At 45.4% G+C, this 20,579-nt stretch overlaps 1 protein-coding gene across 1 annotated transcript; it reads right to left on the bottom strand.

The window, feature by feature from the left end:
* Positions 1 to 1,322: 1,322 nt before the first annotated feature.
* ankrd13c (ankyrin repeat domain 13C) lies at positions 1,323 to 20,377 on the bottom strand. Its single transcript, XM_077023482.1, has 13 exons — positions 19,696 to 20,377; positions 18,694 to 18,735; positions 15,463 to 15,567; positions 9,775 to 9,860; positions 8,595 to 8,640; positions 7,856 to 7,922; positions 6,082 to 6,226; positions 5,826 to 5,957; positions 5,507 to 5,668; positions 3,160 to 3,239; positions 2,666 to 2,764; positions 2,278 to 2,378; positions 1,323 to 2,160 (listed from the first exon to the last, which is right to left on the bottom strand). Exons 1-13 carry the CDS (start codon positions 20,075 to 20,077, stop codon positions 2,030 to 2,032), a joined length of 1,578 nt encoding a protein of 525 aa, XP_076879597.1. The 5' UTR covers positions 20,078 to 20,377; the 3' UTR covers positions 1,323 to 2,029.
* Positions 20,378 to 20,579: the final 202 nt, after the last annotated feature.

The raw sequence follows: 20,579 nt of genomic DNA, 5'->3' as shown, positions 1-20,579 counted from the left end.
TCAGGTCCTCTTAAAGCTGAACTCTCCATCAGCAGGGCAGCTCTATGACATCTGCTTTCTTTGAAGCCATTTCTGGAGCTACAGTCATTAAATATTCACAGTATCCAAGATCCAAGGCCTAATCAGCTCAAAATCCATATTATATATATATATATATATATATATTAAACATTTGTAGTGTGGTACAAAGTTTGCAGAGAAACATCTGCACTCTGAAATCTGTACTTCACTACAATATATGCCAGTTCATTAAAAAAAAGTATTTACATGATGCCTTGTTTAAAAAACGTCTATTCAAAAGCGTTTTGGTACGCAGACATTTTATTAAGTATAATCCTTTATGAAAAAGTGGCATACAAGGTTTTCATTGTACAACTGGTTTATCCATAGTTTGTCAAAACCAGGTTCAGAATTCAAGGTGCAAACTAAAATCTAGAGAAATACACAAAAACAAAGACCTGAAGCTGGTAGAAGAAAAAAAAGCCGTCAGTAACTGGCCACACTAACCAGCAGTGAGACTCGGAAGCATATGAAAACGTGGCCACCTGAAGGCCAAAATCCAGTGTACATTAAAAAAAAGAAATGCACTGGTTATATAAATAAAATATTTCTATTCATTAACCATTCAAACATTATGCTTGCTGGTGCAAATTTGACCATTCTCCTGTTTTCTTCTGCAACAGCAAAATCATCTAGCCAAAATCTCCAGTTAAGGAAATCACACGTCAGGGGCTGTTCATGTCTTCCAACCAAACGTCCTCCAACATTTCTTTTTCTTTTTTTAAAAACAGCTACGACCTTAACAAATATCTGTCAGTACAGGCGTCAAAACTCTAAACTTGAAAGTGTTTATGTCCGAAATAAACAATGCACTTGCACCCAGAGATTGAAGTCCAGCTACTAAGAGGTCTAAACAAAACTATATAAGTTGATCTGAAATCATACACTGCATTTACAAATGAGGGTCTGCTCCTGGAGCAAATGCAACAAGAGGGCACTCCCACGTGCACCCCCACATCCCCGAGCCGGGCGTAGGGGTCGTAAAGAGGCGTGTGCCCGTCTGGGAGATGGGGTGGTCCCATGCAGTCAAGCATGAAACAGAAGAATTGACCACAGGGTATGATGGAATAATTCCGTGTGAAGCTTAGCGTAAACGGGGAAGCCGTCAGTGCCTCCGAAGCCCTCGTACGAACGCTTTTCCGGGCTCTTACTAACAAACTCCAAACAGAGGTATGTACATTTGTAGAAAGAACAGACCGGTTATATTGTTTGACAGTTTTCATACAAAGCAAAACATACACAGGTAATTTTATCCTCCACCCTTGTAAGGACACACCTATTTTCATTTAGTGAAGAGTACAATTTTGTAACAGGGTTTTTTTTTTTTGTTTGTGTGTGTTTTTTGTTTTTTACAAAGGTATATGAAAACAAGGCTTACATAAATACACAACTTATAATGCCACGTTTCCTGCCATGTGAGGAGTTAAAAAGCAGACCGGGCTGATACCCATCTTCACGATTGTTGTGTTTCCAATGCGTTATGGATCGTGTGTGTTGAGCCACACTGGAGTGTCTGGTGTTCGGAGCGTGTGGAACGCCACCCAGTGCTTTGCGGTGTAGTGCATTATGACGGGGCTCCACCCGCCAGTTCACGCTCCTGGCTACACGGGTGGAGCGGTGGTAGGCTCTCGTCCACACACACGTAAGTTTCAGACACGGCGTTCCCTCAGAGTGGTACCACACGGCTGCCTGCCGCGATCCCTTTAGGCCAATAATCGCAGTCTTTTTCGGCAGGAAATTCATTGTGTCTGCGTTTATAAAGCCCAGCGTGACACTTTGATCCATAGAGATGAGGCTCATAGCAGAGCTCATTTAAGTTGGATATTCGTTGTTCCCCTTGGAGAATATTGATCTGGCTTGTTAGAGGACGACACGGAAAGGACACAGAAATGAGGGGGGGGGGGGGTTTGGTAAGGAGACAGACAGGGAGAGAAAGAGGGAGAGATGTAGAGAGGGAGAGAGAGAGAGGTCAGAGGTCTGGGAAGCGGCTGGGATCCTCTTTGTAGTCGTTGGGGATGGTAAAAATGGACTCCTCAAATTCATCATAGCGGAACTCCTGAAAAGTCACAGTTGCCGTGATGGTGGGAAACACAGGGATGTCTGAAAAAGTCCAGCAGAAAGGGCCTTTCAGGTGGTTTAGAAATCAACAAAACTGCAAACAAAGAACTCCTTAACCAAACCAAAAAGTATGAGTACAGGAACTCGGCCTCGTCTTACCCAATTTCACTGGAAAGCCTGGCGGCAGTTTCATCTGAACGAATTCTCTGAGTTTATTGAAGTGCTTGAAGGGAGCAATCACTTCCAGAACATTTAATAATCTGGGAACAGAGAGATCAGAGATTGACATTGTCTGCTGTTGAACTCGTGTATCTGCTGAAACCTTACCAGCAAACAGCAAAACATCAAAAAACTCCACTTCTTTACATGTGATACATTTGGGTAAATGTGGGCCGTGCTGGTGGCTACAGTGGGACAGGGTGAGTGTGACTACCACCAACGCTTATTAGAACTGCTGGATAATCGTTTATTTGTGTATTTATTTATTTATTTTCGAGAGCTTCTTTTCATCAGTTGTTTTTTTAATTGAAAGGACAGGGCTACTTACGACTCAATGCCCAGAGGGAAGTCTTGACTCATGGCTACAGTCGCTTTGAAATTCTTCTTATTCTCTTTGCAAACGAGCTCCCTTCCGAGGTGGGGTGCCCTGATCAACAGAAAAACCAAAAAACCTGTGAGCAACAGAAAAATATCCACTGGATCCACAGGTCATGGGTGGCTGTTAAAAAAAGTAATTCTCGTTTCTGACATGCGAAGGAACAAATGGGGAGCGACAAACGAAGTGAAAACGCAGAGTGTGGTGCCTAGGAAAGTTCTCGAGATCATCAGAACACCCAGCAGCTCCTTCACGTCCACGAACCAGGAACCGCGATCTCATGGCTGAGCTGTGTGTTGGCGTGATAGTAACAGCTTCGCCAACATATAAGGACGGGTGTCTCTACTCACTTCCCAGTTTAAGGACAGGTGTCTCTACTCACTTCCCAGTTTAAGGACAGGTGTCTCTACTCACTTCCCAGTTTAAGGACGGGTGTCTCTACTCACTTCCCAGCCTCAGCTGTGATGTACTCCTCCCAGGAAATGGAGCTGGGAACGGGCGCGGTCAAGGACTGTCGTCTCGCCGGCTACAGTGGATGAACAGAAAAACAGTGAGAGGGACAAAGATAAGGAGAGGGTGTGTGTATGTGTGTGTGTGTGTGTGTGTGTGTGTGTGTGTGTGCGCGCACAAGACAAAATAATACTATTGAAGTTAGTAAATCATATGTTGAGTATATGACTCAGAAGGTGTGTTTACATTTGCCAAAGGTGTTTACGTTACAGTAGTCACATTCTCAGCTTCACACCACCATCACTAGCCGAAACCATATATAAACCATATATAAACCATATATAAACAATATCAGTTAAAATCAATTAGACCCACGCCACTCCAGTGCCATGCGAGACGTCAAATCAAAACTCAGACCTTCACATTAATAAACATGAATAAAAATAAATGAAACACAAAAATACACTTGAAGGGTCGTCAAGGAGCAGTGCAAAACACAAAAACGAATTTCATAATTGAGGATACATTATATGAAGCAAAAAGGCCTTGATCTCTCAGTTCATTCAGGTTTTTACATTCACTTTAAGCAGATTGTGTCCAGGGAGGCATTAGAAACAGTGTAACTCTGTGATGCTGAACCTAGCTAGCTCATGTTAGCAAAGCGAGATGGAAATGTCTAAATTAAAGTGGTAGCTGGTTGCTCTTAGCTGATTGTATCAGGTTCTGTGCTCTACTACCACTCCTGTCAGTTACCCAAATGTTATTTTGAAAGCCAATATACTGGAATAATACTGGAAATGAACAGAGACTGAATTGCTTTTTATAAATTGATTAGGAAGCTGACTTAAATTTAATGTTGAATAGTACATCTTCTAGCATAAACTTCTGATTATCTGATTTTAGAATTCCATTCCAAAATGCTTCCAAAAACCTTTAAAAACTTTAAAAACTTTATTTCAAGTGGTATGATAAAACATTAAAAAGTAACAGCATTACAATAAAATCTAATTTAAATAACAACAACATGACTCTTACAGTATTACAGTACAATTCACAATAAACCCCCAGGCGGAGCAGGAAGAGGCGGGGCCTGATTCAAGTGTGGACGCAGGTCTTCTATTTTAATGATGAGCAAGAGCTGTGTAAGATCTCAGGATCACCAGGGAGCCCATCCCACCACCTCCACATCTCTGTCACTCCAAGCTCCAAAAATAGGGATCAGTCTGAAGATCGGTGACGAGGCTGCTCTGATCTGCACCGCCGCTATTAACCCAGATCCCAGTGTTGAACGTTCAGCTCGTCTTTCCCTTCTTAAACACAAAGCACCAATCTCATGGAAAAATGCAACAATTATGTCACCAGTCTACATCCTTTCTTTCCCCTTCTTGTATTTGACACTGGTGTGTTCGACACGCACGCATGTTCGACCTTTACAGTCGGGAGCTTCAGACACTGCACACCATTCATCCCTTCATTAACGTGTCAGTTGATGCCATTGTATTATACAAGCTTCAATACCAACCACAGGAAATCAACATTGTGCCTTCAGGTACCCTCTGCCCAAAGGAGGCGTGATGCTTAGGACGACGACACCCACAGGTGCAGAAGAAAGCGTGGCTTGGTTGAAGCCTTTATCAGCAACCCGAGGGTTCGAGAATGAAGACCACGGCTTCCTGATCCTGACAGAGCAGCCGAGCTTCCTAGCACCACCTCCTCCCCGTCTCCTAGCACCACCTCCTCCCCGTCTCCTAGCACCACCTCCTCCCCGTCTCCTAGCACCACCTTCTCCCCGTCTCCTAGCACCACCTCCTCCCAGTCTCCTAGCACCACCTCCTCCCCGTCTCCTAGCACCACCTCCTCCCCGTCTCCTAGCTCCACCTCCTCCCCGTCTCCTAGCACCACCTTCTCCGTCTCCTAGCACCACCTTCTCCCCGTCTCCTAGCACCACCTTCTCCCCGTCTCCTAGCTCCACCTCCTCCCCGTCTCCTAGCTCCACCTCCTCCCCGTCTCCTAGCACCACCTCCTCCCCGTCTCCTAGCACCACCTCCTCCCCGTCTCCTAGCACCACTCCCTCCCCGTCTCCTAGCACCACCTCCTCCCCGTCTCCTCAGATTTCACTTTGAAGAGGTGCCTAGCTAAGTCTCCACAGACGCGCTGATCTTCAAATTACTCGGCAAGAAGCAGTCTGGCCATTGTTTGTCCCCCCACCGTTTTCACCCTGACACTTCGTAAGAGTCGGCTCCATCGGGCCATAAGACAAGGAGGCGGAAACCACGTGCGGGTTCCGTGGCATCGGCTCACGCTGTGAAACCACGGTAACGGCACGGAGGAGCGCTGACTCACTTCGAAGTTCTGCTCGATGATGTTCCCGCCTTTGCTGAGGCTCTCCATGATGGCCTTGTTCCTCAGAATGTCCTCCTCACTCAGGTGCTCCCTCCGCTTCCTGGACTCCAGGACCAGGCCGTTGACCAGGTAGAAATCGGCCAGGAAATTGCCAACACGCTCCTGTAGGGAAACGGTGGTGAGTGGTGAGCTGCGGTGGTCGACTTCCTTCGTCACACACTACGAACGCATCCAAAACAAACACGAAAACCACCGTCCCGAAATCAAGCCTCGAGACAGAGGTCTGTCTCTGTGTTAAACCAGCCTGAGGGAGACTCACGGTTTTGTCCTCACGAAAGAGCCACCCTGTCTGTGCTCGGGAGAAGGTGATGGACTTTGTGGAGAGGGTGGCCGAGTAGATATCGCTGCTCATCAGGATGTCCACCTCCTCCTCTGTCTCCATCTCCGACTCCTAAAGCATCGAAAAGCATCGGTGTTAGGGCCATAGTGCCAGTGTCCGCTGGAGGGTTGGAGACAGGAGGAACTGTGCTGGGGTCAAAGGGCGCAGTGCTGAGGACAGGGGGCGCCGTGATCACCTCATGGTGTATTCGCTGGTACACCTTCTGTTCGTTGTCCAGCACCACGAAGGATTCGGAGGGGATGGCATCTCCGTTGAAGATGAAGCTCAAGTCTCCTCTCTGACATTTCATATCGGTGAAGTCGATGAGTGTAGTGTCCAACCTGATACAGACACGACACAGAAGGAGACAGCAGGAGAGGGAGACAGACACACAGACGGATACAGCAGGAGAGGGAGACAGACACACAGGAGACAGCAGGAGAGAGAGACAGACACACAGACGGAGACAGCAGGAGAGGGAGAAGCAGGACATGAAAGAAAGTGAGAAAACCTGTTAAACACCAAATTACAACAGCTAGTTGGGAATAAGTTAGGAATATGGCGTCTCACAAAGGAACACGGAAGGAAAGACAATCAGAATGTTTTGTGTGACCTCCACCTCTGCCGTAAATCGAGACAAAAGAGAGAACGTACTGAACAACAATAAAGAAACTGGGCGAGAAAAAGCACGACGTGTTCAGAAGCGTCGCCCAATCTCCCATACAAAATCAAAACACCTTCCCCCAACATCCCGTCTGCTCTCTCTGCGTCTCAAAAACGCCGCGCACGAATACATTCCAGGGAGATCTGATGGCTACGTGGAGTGGGTAGGAGTGCATCCGATACCCTAGAAGCCTGGAATATATTTTGTGTCACATTATGCACAGAACTCTCACATTCCCTCTGAGACTCTCAGAAGCAGACAAAATGGCACAGAGGAAACGCCAGTCAGTGCGTCAAGGAAACTTTGAGGCTTGATTGTTCTGCTAGGTACAGACATGCGGGACTTGCAAAAATGTGTTGCTAGCGATCCGGATGGATCGGATGGAACGGGACGCTCTTTGCGCTTCATTTACTGCTTGCTGCCGTTAGCAGGCCAAGGAGGGGCGAGGCCCACAGAACCATCCCACCCAAGCAGGGCACATGCCCACGCCGCCATTTGAAGAGGAACATCAGGACCAGCAATTTCCTAGCCCTGCCCACTCCCGCATATGCTGCGGCGTGACACTCCAGCGACCCCTGCTGCTGATTGGTCAGACGGTGGTGGGACCCGGACAGCTGGAGTGTGTGTGTGAGGCCGCTGGCTCCAGCCGCTGGCATCCTCCTGGTCCCATCTTCACTAATGCTGACGAATGCCATCACTGAGGCTTTTATAACATCAGACTGCCCTCATGATTCACTCAGGAAGCACCTGCCGTAGAGAAGCTCATAACTCTGGTCACTACTGGCAGAGCTGCCTATGCCCATTAACTGTGTCGACCATAACAGGCCAAAAGAGGCCCTCCCGATCTATCCAAATCTAGATGTCTCCTCATAAGCGTTAAGATACCCTGAAGGAATTTTATAATACACAAAAAGGTCCACTTTTAAGATAAGATAAGATAGCCTTTTATTATCCCACATGGGGAAATTGTGGTGTTACAGCAGCTTAGAGAGCATGCAAAAAGGAGTTAAACTTCGCAGTTTAAAGAATATTGCACAAGTTCCGATAAATTATAATGGGTTACGAAAAAAGAAAATTGTGTACATTATTTACAAATTACAGTCCTCTGTTTATAATTTGGGGCAGTGCTGGTTGTATAGTCTGACAGCAGAAGGAAGAAATGAGCTTCGATGTCTTCAAAACGATCAGCAAAGAAACAAAAACATCAATCTCTTTCTTGCAAAGCCAAACACCATTTCACTTACATGCAAAGCAGTTCCTCTTAGTCACAGAGCCAAACACCACTCTTCTGCCAAATGAAACATACCTGATATTTATCCCCTGCTTGTAGATCTTGCAGGCATCGGAGGGCAAAATTCTAGACAGTAAAGGCACTAATGGGAGGAGAGATAAAGAACCCCTTTAGTCAAAGAGCAGACACCATTTCTCCTTTCAATAATACATGGAGGACAGAAAGATTAGTTTCACTACAACTGTTACACATCAGAACATGCATAGATTGATAAAAAAAGGCAATGTATAAAAACATGACAGAAATATGAGAGTAGGCTATATGAAAAACTGTGGTTGACCACTAGAGTGAGGCTCTGCTAACCACTCCCTCTGAGCAAGGCCACTCCCCTAGAGCGAGGCTCTGCTAACCCCTCTAAACACTCCTGAGCGAGGCCACTCCCCCCAGTGAGGCTCTACTAACCACTCCCCCTGGGTGAGGTCACTCCCCCAGAACGAGGCTCTGCTAACCACTCCCCCTGAGCGAGGCCACTCCCCCATAGCAGCTGGCTCATCAGTGCATCTTCTCTTTCCCAGAAACCCTTCTATCTATTCTGCCTCTTTCCAGCAGATGTAATCCCCCTCTGTGACACTGTACTTTCATCAACTAATAACAGCTAGCTGCTGTTCCACCAGACCACCATCTTCTGGGCCATAGCCACCCTTCATACTCCAGGATGCCACACAGCTATATATGGAATGCTGTTATTATGTGGGTTTCTTTAAACAGGGACACCGTCTAAGATGCGGGAGCCCATAAATAAAGAGGAACTTACCCCAGCTTTGAAAATCCCAGTGAAGTTCCAGGTAGAAGTCTCCAAGCTGAAAAGTAAAACAGGGTTTTACTGTGAAGAGCTACACGAAATGAACGCATTTAAAAACAGTGTGTCGGCCCTGCATATAGGCAGTGTGTTTTTGTTTTGTTCATTTAATATTTGGACCCCCAACCCAAAAAAACCCTGGTGATTATACCCTGGTTCAAATGACCTGGTGATTAGGTAGAAATAAAGAACCAGGATTTAACCTAGAAGATATAATGCATTGCTAAAATGCTATATGGATAATCCTGAAAGGGAGAGAAGTCGCAATTTTGTCATCAAATTAACCCCAGCCGCTTCTCTTGCTGATGGAATAAACATGGTTGACCTTCACAAGGTCCCAGTCACCATGGCATGCAGACAGCAGATGCTAACTGACAAGGCTGCCGTCTGTCCTGTGTGTGCTAGTGCTCAGACCGGCTCAGGGAAGGTCAACATTGTCCTGCGGCTCAAATCGGGCCAAATGCACACCAGGCGTCCAGCATACTAAACGTAGCCCGCACACCTAACAAACACTGGTCACTTCCTGCCTCTGGGCTGTTCGTTCTGCGAGGACTCTCCCAGGGGGCGTGGCCTTTCTGCCCGCATGCCGAGTGGGTTTTGGGCCAAGAGCGCCTAGGGAGCACAGACTCATCCGTGTGTGTTTGAGTGTTTGTGTCCGTGAGTGGGCAGGATAGAAAGGGGCTGAGAGAGGGTGACAGTGCTAGAGAGAAAGAAAAACAGTGTATGCATGTGTGTGTGTGTGTGTGTGTGTGTGTGTGTGTGTGTGTGTGTGTGTGTGTGTGTGTGTGTGTGTGTGTGTGTGTGCATGATCTTCGATCACAGGTTGGTCAAGACAAACCTGCTGAAGCTGCATGCCTGTAGACAAGCAAGCCCACACCCTTTAAGGGTGGCCAACCTGACTAGCACCTAGAGTCAACCTGCAGGGTTGAGTGATTTGAGTGATTGGTGGTTACCTCTTTAAGGGCTTTGAGCAGACACTGGGGTTGAGTGATTTGAGTGATGGGTGGTTACCTCTTTAAGGGCTTGAGCAGACACTGGGGTTGAGTGATTTGAGTGATGGGTGGTTACCTCTTTAAGGGCTTTGAGCAGACACTGGGTTTGAGTGGTTTGAGTGATTTGAGTGACGGGTGGTTACCTCTTTAAGGGCTTTGAGTAGACGGGGCCTCTTGTCCTCCACGCTCTCTCTGGACTGCTGTTTCAGCTTCCGTAGCAGTGCTGTGACTGTAGACACACAAAGGCGAAGGCACGTGTTCACGTGAGACAAAGGGACAGGCTCAAGTGAGGGGGAAAGAAATGGCCTGACGTGAGAGGAAAAAAAGACTCGAGTGAGACACATGTGCTCAAGTGAGACAGGACCCTAGCACCGAGCTCAGCAGGCCCTCCCACATACCCATCAAGGCTGGGGAGTTAGTGGTGATTATAGTTCAAGAGTGAGGTCTCCCCTCCAGTTCAGCTCCCTTGATCTGACCCAAAGCAGAAAGCAACCGGCAGTCGCACTTTCGTTTTTGGTCACTTAGTGCTCCTGCTGACATATTCAAAACTGAGCCAACAGTTACAAGCAAATGTGATTTATGTGCGGGCCAGATACTCCAGAGTCAAACGGTTACGATAATTACATCAGCAAGCTAGACAACATGGACGTTCATTAGCCTTTATGTTTCTTAGTGTTATATATTCTGCCCTAATTCTGTGGAATTCTAGTGTTTAAAACATCATAATCCAGAACTAAAGAAAGATACGACCAAGATGTATGCATACAAGTAATAATAATAACAATAGTAATAATGATAATATTATTTTGGATGTATATGGTGCCTTTCACAGAGCTTAAAGATGATTTACAGGGTAAATATGTAAAGATAATCAGGAATGATGGTGCTGTGAAGAGAGAGATGTTTTGAGCTGTAAAGGTGGAGATGGAGCCGAGATGGAGGATATGGGTGGAGATGGAGGATATGGATGGAGGAGGTCTGCAATACATGAGGACGCAAGGCCGTGAAGTGGTGTAAAAGTTAAGAAGATTTTGAATTGGTTACATTTGACTACAGGCAACCAGTGCAGATGTTGAGAGGAGTGACATGTACAGATTCCCTAGCAGGGACGGCTAGCTGCAGCGAGCGCTGGAGGGAGAGGAAAGTTTTATATGATAAACCGAATAACAGAGGATTAGTGTAATCTAATCTAGAGGTAATGAACACATGAACCAGAGTTAGCACTAGGCGAAGGCTGCTAATGTTACAGGAATGGAAATAATGCAGGCTTAACCAGCAAATTAATGTGCGGCTCAAATTACAAATATAGATCATACACACAACACAGAGGCGGCAAACAGTAGAGGAGGAATCGACAGGAACATCACCACAAGCAAGCAAGTGGGACTGAAACGCAGGGCAGAAGAAAGCATGGAGTCGACCAGCTGAATCTATATGGGCCCATGTGTGCGTCCAAGAAGAAACATTTTACTTCAAGGGAAAGTAGCTTGGGAAGCCAAAGGTCTGTGGTTTATAGCTACAGGTGGATCAATGCCTGTGCATCTGTTTGCAAGCTGGTACAGTGAGGAGCTTCATCGATCCCCATAAAGAGGCTCTGCCCTTCATCAACAGTGCCAGGATGGGAATGAGCCCACTGAGAGTCCAGACTGATCAGAACAAGTTTCTCAGTCTTGAATTTTACAGACACTGGACAGGAATCTCTACCAGTTATCGAATCCTTTACCTGTCAGCAACAACATGATGACAATATAATGATGACATTTGCAGGACTTCCTTAACAGAACTCTGGCTAAAATCTCCTGACTGTGGTTGCATGGATTCTGGTCAGACTTCAGTCAGACTCGTTTTGACGGTTGACATCTATGCCAAACATGGTACCAGAAGCAAGATGCACATAGCAATCACTACAGCTCATTTAGATTATTGTGTATTTAATAACTGCTGCTGACAGTTGGTGGCTGAGGATTTTATTTTTATTATTATTCCTATCTAAAATCCTATCTCGTTTGTTTGTAGTCACATGCGTGTTCAGGGAAATCCAGCAGATAGCGTGCGTTACTGCAAGTCCAGATATTTTGAGTGGGTGTCTGAAAAAGCGTACGACCATGGAGAGACAGAAGAGCAGCAGCTGCTGTGGAAGCACTGGCCATTTTCAGCACCGCAGTGAGAGAGACAGAGAGCAGTGTGAGGGAGACCAGCAAGAGAGAGAGAGAGACCAGCGAGAGAGGAAGACCAGAAAGAGAGAGAGACCAGCAAGACAGAAAGACCAGCGAGAAAGAGACCAGAGAGAGAGGGAGACCAGCGAGAGACACCAGCAAGAGAGGGAGACCAGCAAGAGGAAGACCAGCGAGAGAGAGAGAGAGAGATACGAGCGAGAGACTAGCAAGAGAGCGAGACCCGTAAGAGAGGGAAGCCAGCGAGAAAGAGACCAGCAAGAGAGGGAGAGACCAGTGAGAGAGAGAGAGACCAGCGGAAATGCCGGCATGCTGTCTTTAAATAAATATGTGTATAAATAAACTGGCTGCAGCCAGTGCACCGCACCAGTAGACAGAGAAATTGCACCCTGTGGCTCACGCGGAAGACGGGCGTTTTGATTGCATCACAACTCGTGGACCAAGGCAACAGCAGGCTGTGCTGGGAACTTGGGGAATGCAGCGGCACGGTCCGCTCCAATGGTGCACACTACAACACGAGTCTTCATGTCAGCCCAAACAATATTACATAACATGTTTTGGGCTCCTCTTACTTGCATTGTGTTGCAATCAAAAGAAGAGGTAGGGGAAAAAAACTGTTTTCATGCTGATTCTCATCTGCAATACTCTGCCTGGTGATTAGGATTAGCCAATCAAAACCATCACTCTGCATGGCCTGCATTTCCAGAGGCCCGAAGCCAACGCCACCTCAGGGATGCAAATGGCACGGTGGCCCCGTATGAATGCGAGCTGGGCTCACGGGACAGCCCGGTTCAGCCTGGCTTGGAGGTCAGACGACCACACGGGCCGTCCTCCAACGAACCAGCCTAGATCATGATAGCAAAGCCGCCCAAGACGGCGGCTTGTGCGGAATCAGACATTGCAGAAATGGCAGCCTTCATTGTCTCACACAAACTCCACCTCCAGACCAGCTTTCTACCACTGACACGCACTCGTCTGCTGGTGGAGCAGCTAAGCATGACTGCAGGCATGCGTGTCCTCACATGACTCAAGCCCGGTGACGAGCCAAAGTTCAGCGGCGTTTGCCACAAACACTTCTGGTCAGCCAAGCAAACAGCGTCCAATCAAAGCCGGCTTTCCGTCCCAGAACGGAGCCACGTGTTGATTTCTCTGCGAGTTAAGAAAAGCTCAGAAAACCACTAATTGCCTTTTGCTCAAAGCAAGATTTGTATTAAGCTTAACGCAGCAGCTAGGGAGAGATTTGTCTCAGGGGTAAGCAAGATGCACATGGGGATTACCCAGCATGCACGGTTTCCTCGTTACCCAGCCAATATTGACCGTAAGGGTTGTTATTTCTTATCGTGAACCTTTTTAGAACCTGTGTTGTCTCCCCTGTCTCTCAGCTGTCTCTCTGTCTCTACACTTACCCACAAGAGGGACCTGAAACAGGAAACTGTAACTGGCCTGCCCAGGGAACTTACTATCTTTACGCACTAGGGTCTTCAGTGGGTCGTCACACTGATGTGTCTCTTGCATACGAGAATCACCACAGTCCAACTACGCGTGTCTCAGGGCCCTAGAGCTGCATGTTCACACCCACGCAGAAGCAGCCAGTGAGCACAGGGATTAGCAGTGTGACCACATGTTGTTATTAGTTCAAAAAACAAGGTCAATAAAGTTCTCAGGCATATTTGAACTTTTGGACAAACGCTGACCAACTATCTATAAACATTTTACACAATTACAGAAAGCATGTAAACAGATTTACATTTATTTAAAAGAGCACAGTAACAATGAGCTTGTGTGTGTGTGTGTGTGTGTGTGTGTGTGTGTGTGTGTGTGCTGCCATGCCTCGTGTCTCTCTTTTCTTGCGAGATACTGAACATTTACCGGGTTGTAACACTTAAATCAGTCAACTCGAGGATTATTTGAATACATGGTGCAATGCTGCTTAATGCTTTGGATTACTGAGCACAAAAATCACCCTGCAAATAAAGGGAAGGCAGCGGTGTGGAGACAACAGCGTGGACCCTTCAGATGGGCCTGCACTTCTAATGCCATCATAATGACTAACAGACAGTAACGGTAAAGCTGAGATTTCTAATGCCAATGCAGTTCACCACCTAAAATGATCCCATACCCACACCCTGCTGTTTCTCTGACAGTGTGAACAGGTTGACATTGTAGAAACTAAGGTGCAGGGGTACAAGAAATAATCTATTCCACAAGTAAAGAACCCTAAAAGAACCGCACTGCCATCAGAGTCCGTAGTCTGAGACGTGCTTCTATTGATCGGGGGGAATTTTGTAATGCGTTTCCAAAGACTTTAAGTGAAGGGAAACGGCTAGGATGGGCAGAGTAGAGAATGGAGGAGAAAGAAGGATGGCATAAGAGAAGCAAAGAGAAAAAATGGAGAGGCAGTAAAACCTGAACCGCAGTGTGCAGGGATGCTGGGTGAAAACCTCACGAACCAATCCAAGTCCGCCCCGACCGCATAGCCGCCACCCACAGCTCAGACAGCTTTGGGGGTGACACGTGGGAAGGAGAAAAAAACCAAACACCTGCAGTCAAGCAAGACATTAAAGGAGGGTCACAGAGGGGCATGGGGGTGGGGACAGGCGGGTGATCTCCACTGGTCCTGGCTGGAAGGGAACGTGGGAGGCGTTAACGCTAGCATTCACATTTACGCTTTCGCTTCGGGTAAACCATGGCCAAGACGCACAAGTCTGAGCCAAGAAAGAAAGAAACAGAGGTGACAAGTCCTCCCACTACCTCTCAGGTCTAGACTGCCATCTTCACTGGAGCATGGAGGAAAGAACTCATTCATGCCCATGCACACAAGATGTAAGTGAAGGCCCCCGATGTTCTCGCAGCTCAGCGCACTACAGGAGCGTGCTGGAGGCGAGGGAGGGCAGATCCTTCACTGAACTTTACCAAGAAAAGCCACCACAGTTCAGTGACTTCACTGGGGATGCTGACATGAAACCAGTGGCCGTCTCCCGAATCTGGCATCCAGACCACTGGTGACAAAAAGTGAAAAAGCTATTTGTACTGCTACATGTTTTTAGCGCTTTGGTTTTAACTCAATACATTAGAAAACAAAACAACTCAGCTGCCAGTTACAAATTGTTTTACCAGGCAGTATATATGGAAAGCAGTCCAGCCGTTGTGCACAAGGAAACCTGCTGAAAGTCTTTCAATTCAGACAGGATGCCAGTCGCTCATTTTTAGTACTTTGGAGACTAAAAAATAATGATGGCTGCTCAAATCATTGTGTCACTTCAACCTTTATTGCTGCAAACCGCAGGGTGGCAAACAGAAGCCCATAAAGCTTGCCTAAGATGTATGATCAAAGTAATTTTACACACACACACACACACACACACACACACACACACACACACACACACACACACACACACACACACACACACACACAAAATAAAAAATTCCTTTTCATCTTAAGGCAAAAAGGAATTCCTCTCCCCACAAGCAATTAGCCAAAATGTTAAGATCAGTGAACACACAGATCATTTGCAGCAGTGTCACCGGAGTTAAGGTCACGTCTTCATTGAGTTCGAACACTTGGTGGCCGTCTGGAGAGACGATTCTAAACAAAATGGAGGACGTTTGAGAAAACCGTCCTTCTGCACTCACGGCACAGTGAGGTTGACTTACTCATCTGTCGGTCTCCATAGCTGATGGCCTCTGCCAGTGGACTCCATCCCTGAGCGTTTTTGACTTTCACTGGTGCATTGTGGGCTAGCAGAAGGTGGGCGCATTCTGAGGGTCACAAGGAGAAAGAAGCTGCGTTAGGAAACAACACAGAAAGATGGAAGTGGTGCTTCATCAAAGGATTAAACTCCCCTGAACTGCTAGGCAACGTGAGTCCATTCACACGCAATGCCAAAATTGTGAAAAAATTTCCAAAAGTCTTTTATTACACACACCAAGCCCTTACCAACCCTTAAACTCTAAACCACTGCACGCGTTGCTAGGGTATCAATGTCTTGTTCAGAACGCACACTCCCCTGTTTCAAACACAAAAAAAGAGGCCCAGGAAGCTTAATTTAACATCACTCTGATGCCATGGGCACAAAGGAACAGCTCTAATTTTGTATTAAAGTCTCCACCTCCCCAGAGAACACGTCCAACTTCGCAGCCTCAAAGAAGCTAATGAAGCCCTCGCCCAGTAACCAAACTACAACACGACACCCGTGATTTCAGCGGGGGAGGGGAGATGGTTATGGCAATGACAATGCTTAATCTTCCCTCGGAAGCAATAAAAATATCCTCGTCATCTTTTAAACTTGTTCCTCTTTAAACCTGCACAAGACTGTGTCCTTTCCTCTGGAAAAAAAAATGGTGAAGTGATGGTTCCTTTCTTCTTCACTGGTCCATCAACCCAGCTCATTAGCAAAAGAGTAAACACTAAACTACCCCAAAAAAATGGTAGTTAAGACACTGCTTCGAAAGACAAGCATGAGGGATCAGGCTGTAACAAATTAGAAGGAGGGGTAGATGTTAGCAAGGAATGTCTCATAGCCCACTACAATTGACTGTGCTGTACTAGTTAATTGTTTAACAAAAGGAACATCATTACTCTAGCGGTTCTGAACAATCCAGACTTTATTACTCCCACTCAAGTCTGTCAGGCTACGCTTGGCCTATTTAAAATCAACACATTACATGCAGAAAAGGCCCCTTCTAATTTTAGCCAAAGTTCATGAGTTGATAGAGACCTGATGTATATTATCTCTCTCCGAGTGGAACCCTAGAAATGTCTGTTACGTTACAGATGGAGAAAGTCTTCTCCCAGGAGAAATGACGTCATGTGCGAAGAAACTACTGCTACTTACCCTGATCTACATTCGGTTATCTACATAATGGTTTACCCCATTTTTATGCATAACTGGTGAGCAAACTGAACTAGTATTTAATAAGAACAGAATGAATTAAATAAATTAATTAAACATATTGAAACGTATGTTCCCTTTCTGTTGTCTTTAATGTAGACTTATGTCTATAGCGTAATAAAAAAAACCTGCTTGGTAGGATAACTGTAATATTATGTAGTTAACTATGCAATACAAAAATGTTCTTTGGTTTGTTTGTTTTTGTCCATGAATTGTATCTTTCTGATATGTCAATATACATTTTTTATGGAAAATGAACCCCATTATTCAATGTTCATGCCACAGCTTTCTGTGAAAACTTCCTAAAGATCCCTCAGGTGACTACTTAGTATTTAAAAAAGTCAACTATAACTACATTTCCAAATCGTAACTAACAAGTTACCAGGTTACAATCCTAAGAAAATTAAACACTTGCTTCTTTCACACATAGAAAACCTTAATGATCCTTGTTTATTTTAAATTCAGTTCTAGTTTTCTGATTAATTAATTGCTTAAGAATGATTCGTAAAGATTAAAAACTGAAATATTATTTATATTACATTATATTATTGTTGTTATTATTATATTATTATTAGTTTATTTTCCCAGTAGTACGACAGATGCCCGTTTGCCCCAGTGAAGTGAGTGTGGGGTATAAACATCAGATCCTGCATTTGGAAAGGCCACTGACCAACTGAAGCCAAAGCATCCTACTGCCACACAGCCACCAGAGACAGCCAATCCGGCAGTGCGATGTAAGCATGTCCTCTCCCGTTTCCCTACCCTGACCCGTTACCCCGCCCCCCTAACCCTCAGTTGTGTATTAATGACATGAGCAGGAATACTTTATGTAACAAAGAGACTGCCTCAGCAAAAGGCTCGCCCTGCCCGTCAGGTCACGCAGGCTGAAACTGGGCCCCACTCGGCTCAAGCCTCATCAGCAAAGAGGACACAAGCAGGATGACCAGACCAGTACCTGGCCACCCGCGTCACGGTAGGTCTCGCCTAGTCAACCAGGAGCTCCAACCCCGCGTGTGTGTGTGGAATGGGGCACGAGGGTGTGTTTCAGCAGCAACATCTGCCCTCCTCCCCTTTTGTGAGAATGATGAATTACACTTTCAATCTATTCAAACAGAGGCGGCAGTGCACTGCTTATCTGTCTGCCTTTAGCCTAAAATGTAAATCATACATATGTAAATTGGAGAAATGGATTATTAAAAGGCGCTCATATATTTTAAGTAATGGATATATCTGATGTGAAGGTCACTGAAAAGAAATTTAATAGATCTTTCATGGCTAAATATGTACTAGAGTTATTTAAATAATATCTATTTTATTGTCATCACTTTTTTAACCAAATCAATTATTTAAAAAGTTTTTTTAATGAATCATTAAAAGCTTGCAATCTATTACTTCAATTAAAAAGATGATATGTACTCATAAGGCACCTGTACATTATTTATTCAGAAGTCCTGTCTGGATAATACATTCAGGGAAACGCAAGAGCTCTCAGAGTACACAAGTGCACCACTTCCAAACTATTTGGAAGCTTCAGGAATAAGCCACTACATTCTTTATAGATATTAGAGTTGTTCTTAACTAATGAAGTTATAACATCTGTTTTAACAATGACTTCTTTTGCATTTGAGCTTCAAAAGCAGTTTGCATACTTATGAACCAGAGTAGCAACAGATGGAAAAATCATGAAAAGTTAGACATTAATTTTCTTGGTTTGATTTCCATCTTTAAAATGCCCTCTGAGCTTCAGGTGCCAGTTCAACACAATGTCGCCACAGCTTGACTAATTTCATTCGGGGTTGGACATCTTCATGATAAACTCATTTTGCCCCATTGACAGTGATCGGCTGGTCTATTTGCATTTATTTTAGCTACTCAAAAGTAGAGAGTGCAAAGTGTACAAACATCTGTCCCACATTCACATGAAACTGTCAACTGTCCCACATTCACATGAAACTGTCAACTGTCCCAAATTCACATGGAACTTCAGTCTTACCTTTATGCCCCATCATGACAGCCAGATGAAGAGGAGTGTTACCTGAGGAAGAGAAGATGCAGGAATGACTACTCCAAGAACCCGAACACCACCATCTCCTACTTACAACCACACCATTAATCACACAGTGCCAAACACCAGCATGGAAAGGAAGGCTGTGTTTCAGCAATCAACATTTTATCACGTAAACAGACGGCAATGAATTTTGAAAATGTCAAGAGGACAATAGAAAATTAGAGTATCCAATTGGCCTATCAGACAAGCCTCGTTGCTTCATGTACCGTGATACATTTAGTATAGTAGCATGGTAGCTAATGAACTGTTGCATTAAATATTAAAGAAATATAAGAAAACAATTAAGGACTACAGAGCACAAAAAGCCATGAGCGTGTTAGCATGGCCTCTGCAGCCTCGTTCACTGCCACTTTGGAAAGAGCAAAATGACAACAGAGCAGACGTCAAAAAGTGAACCTGTACCATCCCTGGAGAATGTCAACACATTTAAGGAGCTTATGTCAATTATGACTGACAGTTCTTAAACTGAAGAACAGGTGCATTTTTCACTCGTTATCTGTAAATATCTGGCTTTTATACACACACAAACACACACACACTCACACACACACACTCGCACCCCCACACCCACACTCCTTAGTAGCTTTTTTATAGGCATTGTAAACATTGTTGCCCACCAATCCCTAAGGCGAGGTCCATGTGTGGTTCCCCATGTAGGGACATTCTAGGGTGCTTATTCACAAAACAACTCATGCATGTAAAGAACACATGAATGCAAATACACAAACATTCACAGACATGATCGATCTGTTTCGATGCACAGTGGCGCTGAAACATTTAACTGGCTAGGCCAAAGTCAAGTTACTCAATGGTCAGCTGGGCTACGATTTCCGACCCCCAAGTGTTGGGTAAAATAAGAGCCGATGAAAATAAGAGCATAAGGGAGGTGATATCGCGGGTTTAATGCACATCTCTCAGCCGACTCACCGTGAACATCTTTCTGGGCGATGTTCTGAGTGCGGATGAGGGATGATAGTCGGCGCACGTCTCCTTCGAACACGCACTCGTGCACCGGGAAATCGTCGACGGTTCGAATAATCGGGTTTTTATTTTTGTCGTCGACAGTTTCCGAATTGCTGATGCTGTTAGTGTTGGCGTTTATCTGGGACTGATGCTGTTGGTTATTGTGCTGGGACGTGGACTTGATTATCTTATGGTTGCTGAAGATCTTGGTTGCTTTTCCTTTGCCATTAGTCCTGGTGGACGAAGTGAACGTCCCGGTTGCAGCCTCTTCGTCCGGCTCCAATAAATCCTCATCCTTGCCCGGTTTATGGTCCTTGCGGAGGGAGCGGATCTTTTCTCCTGTCATTTTTTCAAACTATCACTAAACGAGAAATGGGTGTAGTTGTCGATGACCCCTGGAAAAATGAGTAGAAGTCGTCGCTGGCAACAACGCCAGTTGATGGTCACTTAATAAAAATAAGTCGCACCACATGAAAACTTCTAATTAATCAACTGTAACGCCGGGCATCATATACAGACCTTCACGACATACTTAAAAAATAAACAAACGATTACTTTCATGTTCCACCCACGATACTGTCATGCTAGCTAAAACGGTGCATACCATCCAACGAGGAAGCCCCATCTGCTTCTTCCGCCTGTACTCTCGCGAGAGCACGACGAGCTTCGGCCTTTCGCGTGAGGATGTAATCCCGCTGTTTGTCTACTTGTTTACTGTGGGATTTAGTTTTTTTATTTAATCACTGCCTTTATTTACTGTGGAATATTGGGATTTTGTCGCGATGTCAATTAAGAACGGTCACAGATATGGCCTCGTAAGCCAGACATTTAAATAATAGGGACAAAAC

Source organism: Brachyhypopomus gauderio, chromosome 12, assembly GCF_052324685.1.
Source record: "Brachyhypopomus gauderio isolate BG-103 chromosome 12, BGAUD_0.2, whole genome shotgun sequence".
Classification (NCBI taxonomy): Eukaryota; Metazoa; Chordata; class Actinopteri; order Gymnotiformes; family Hypopomidae; genus Brachyhypopomus; species Brachyhypopomus gauderio.
Note: the sequence above shows the minus strand (reverse complement) of the source record. Positions and strands in the feature narration are given on the sequence as shown.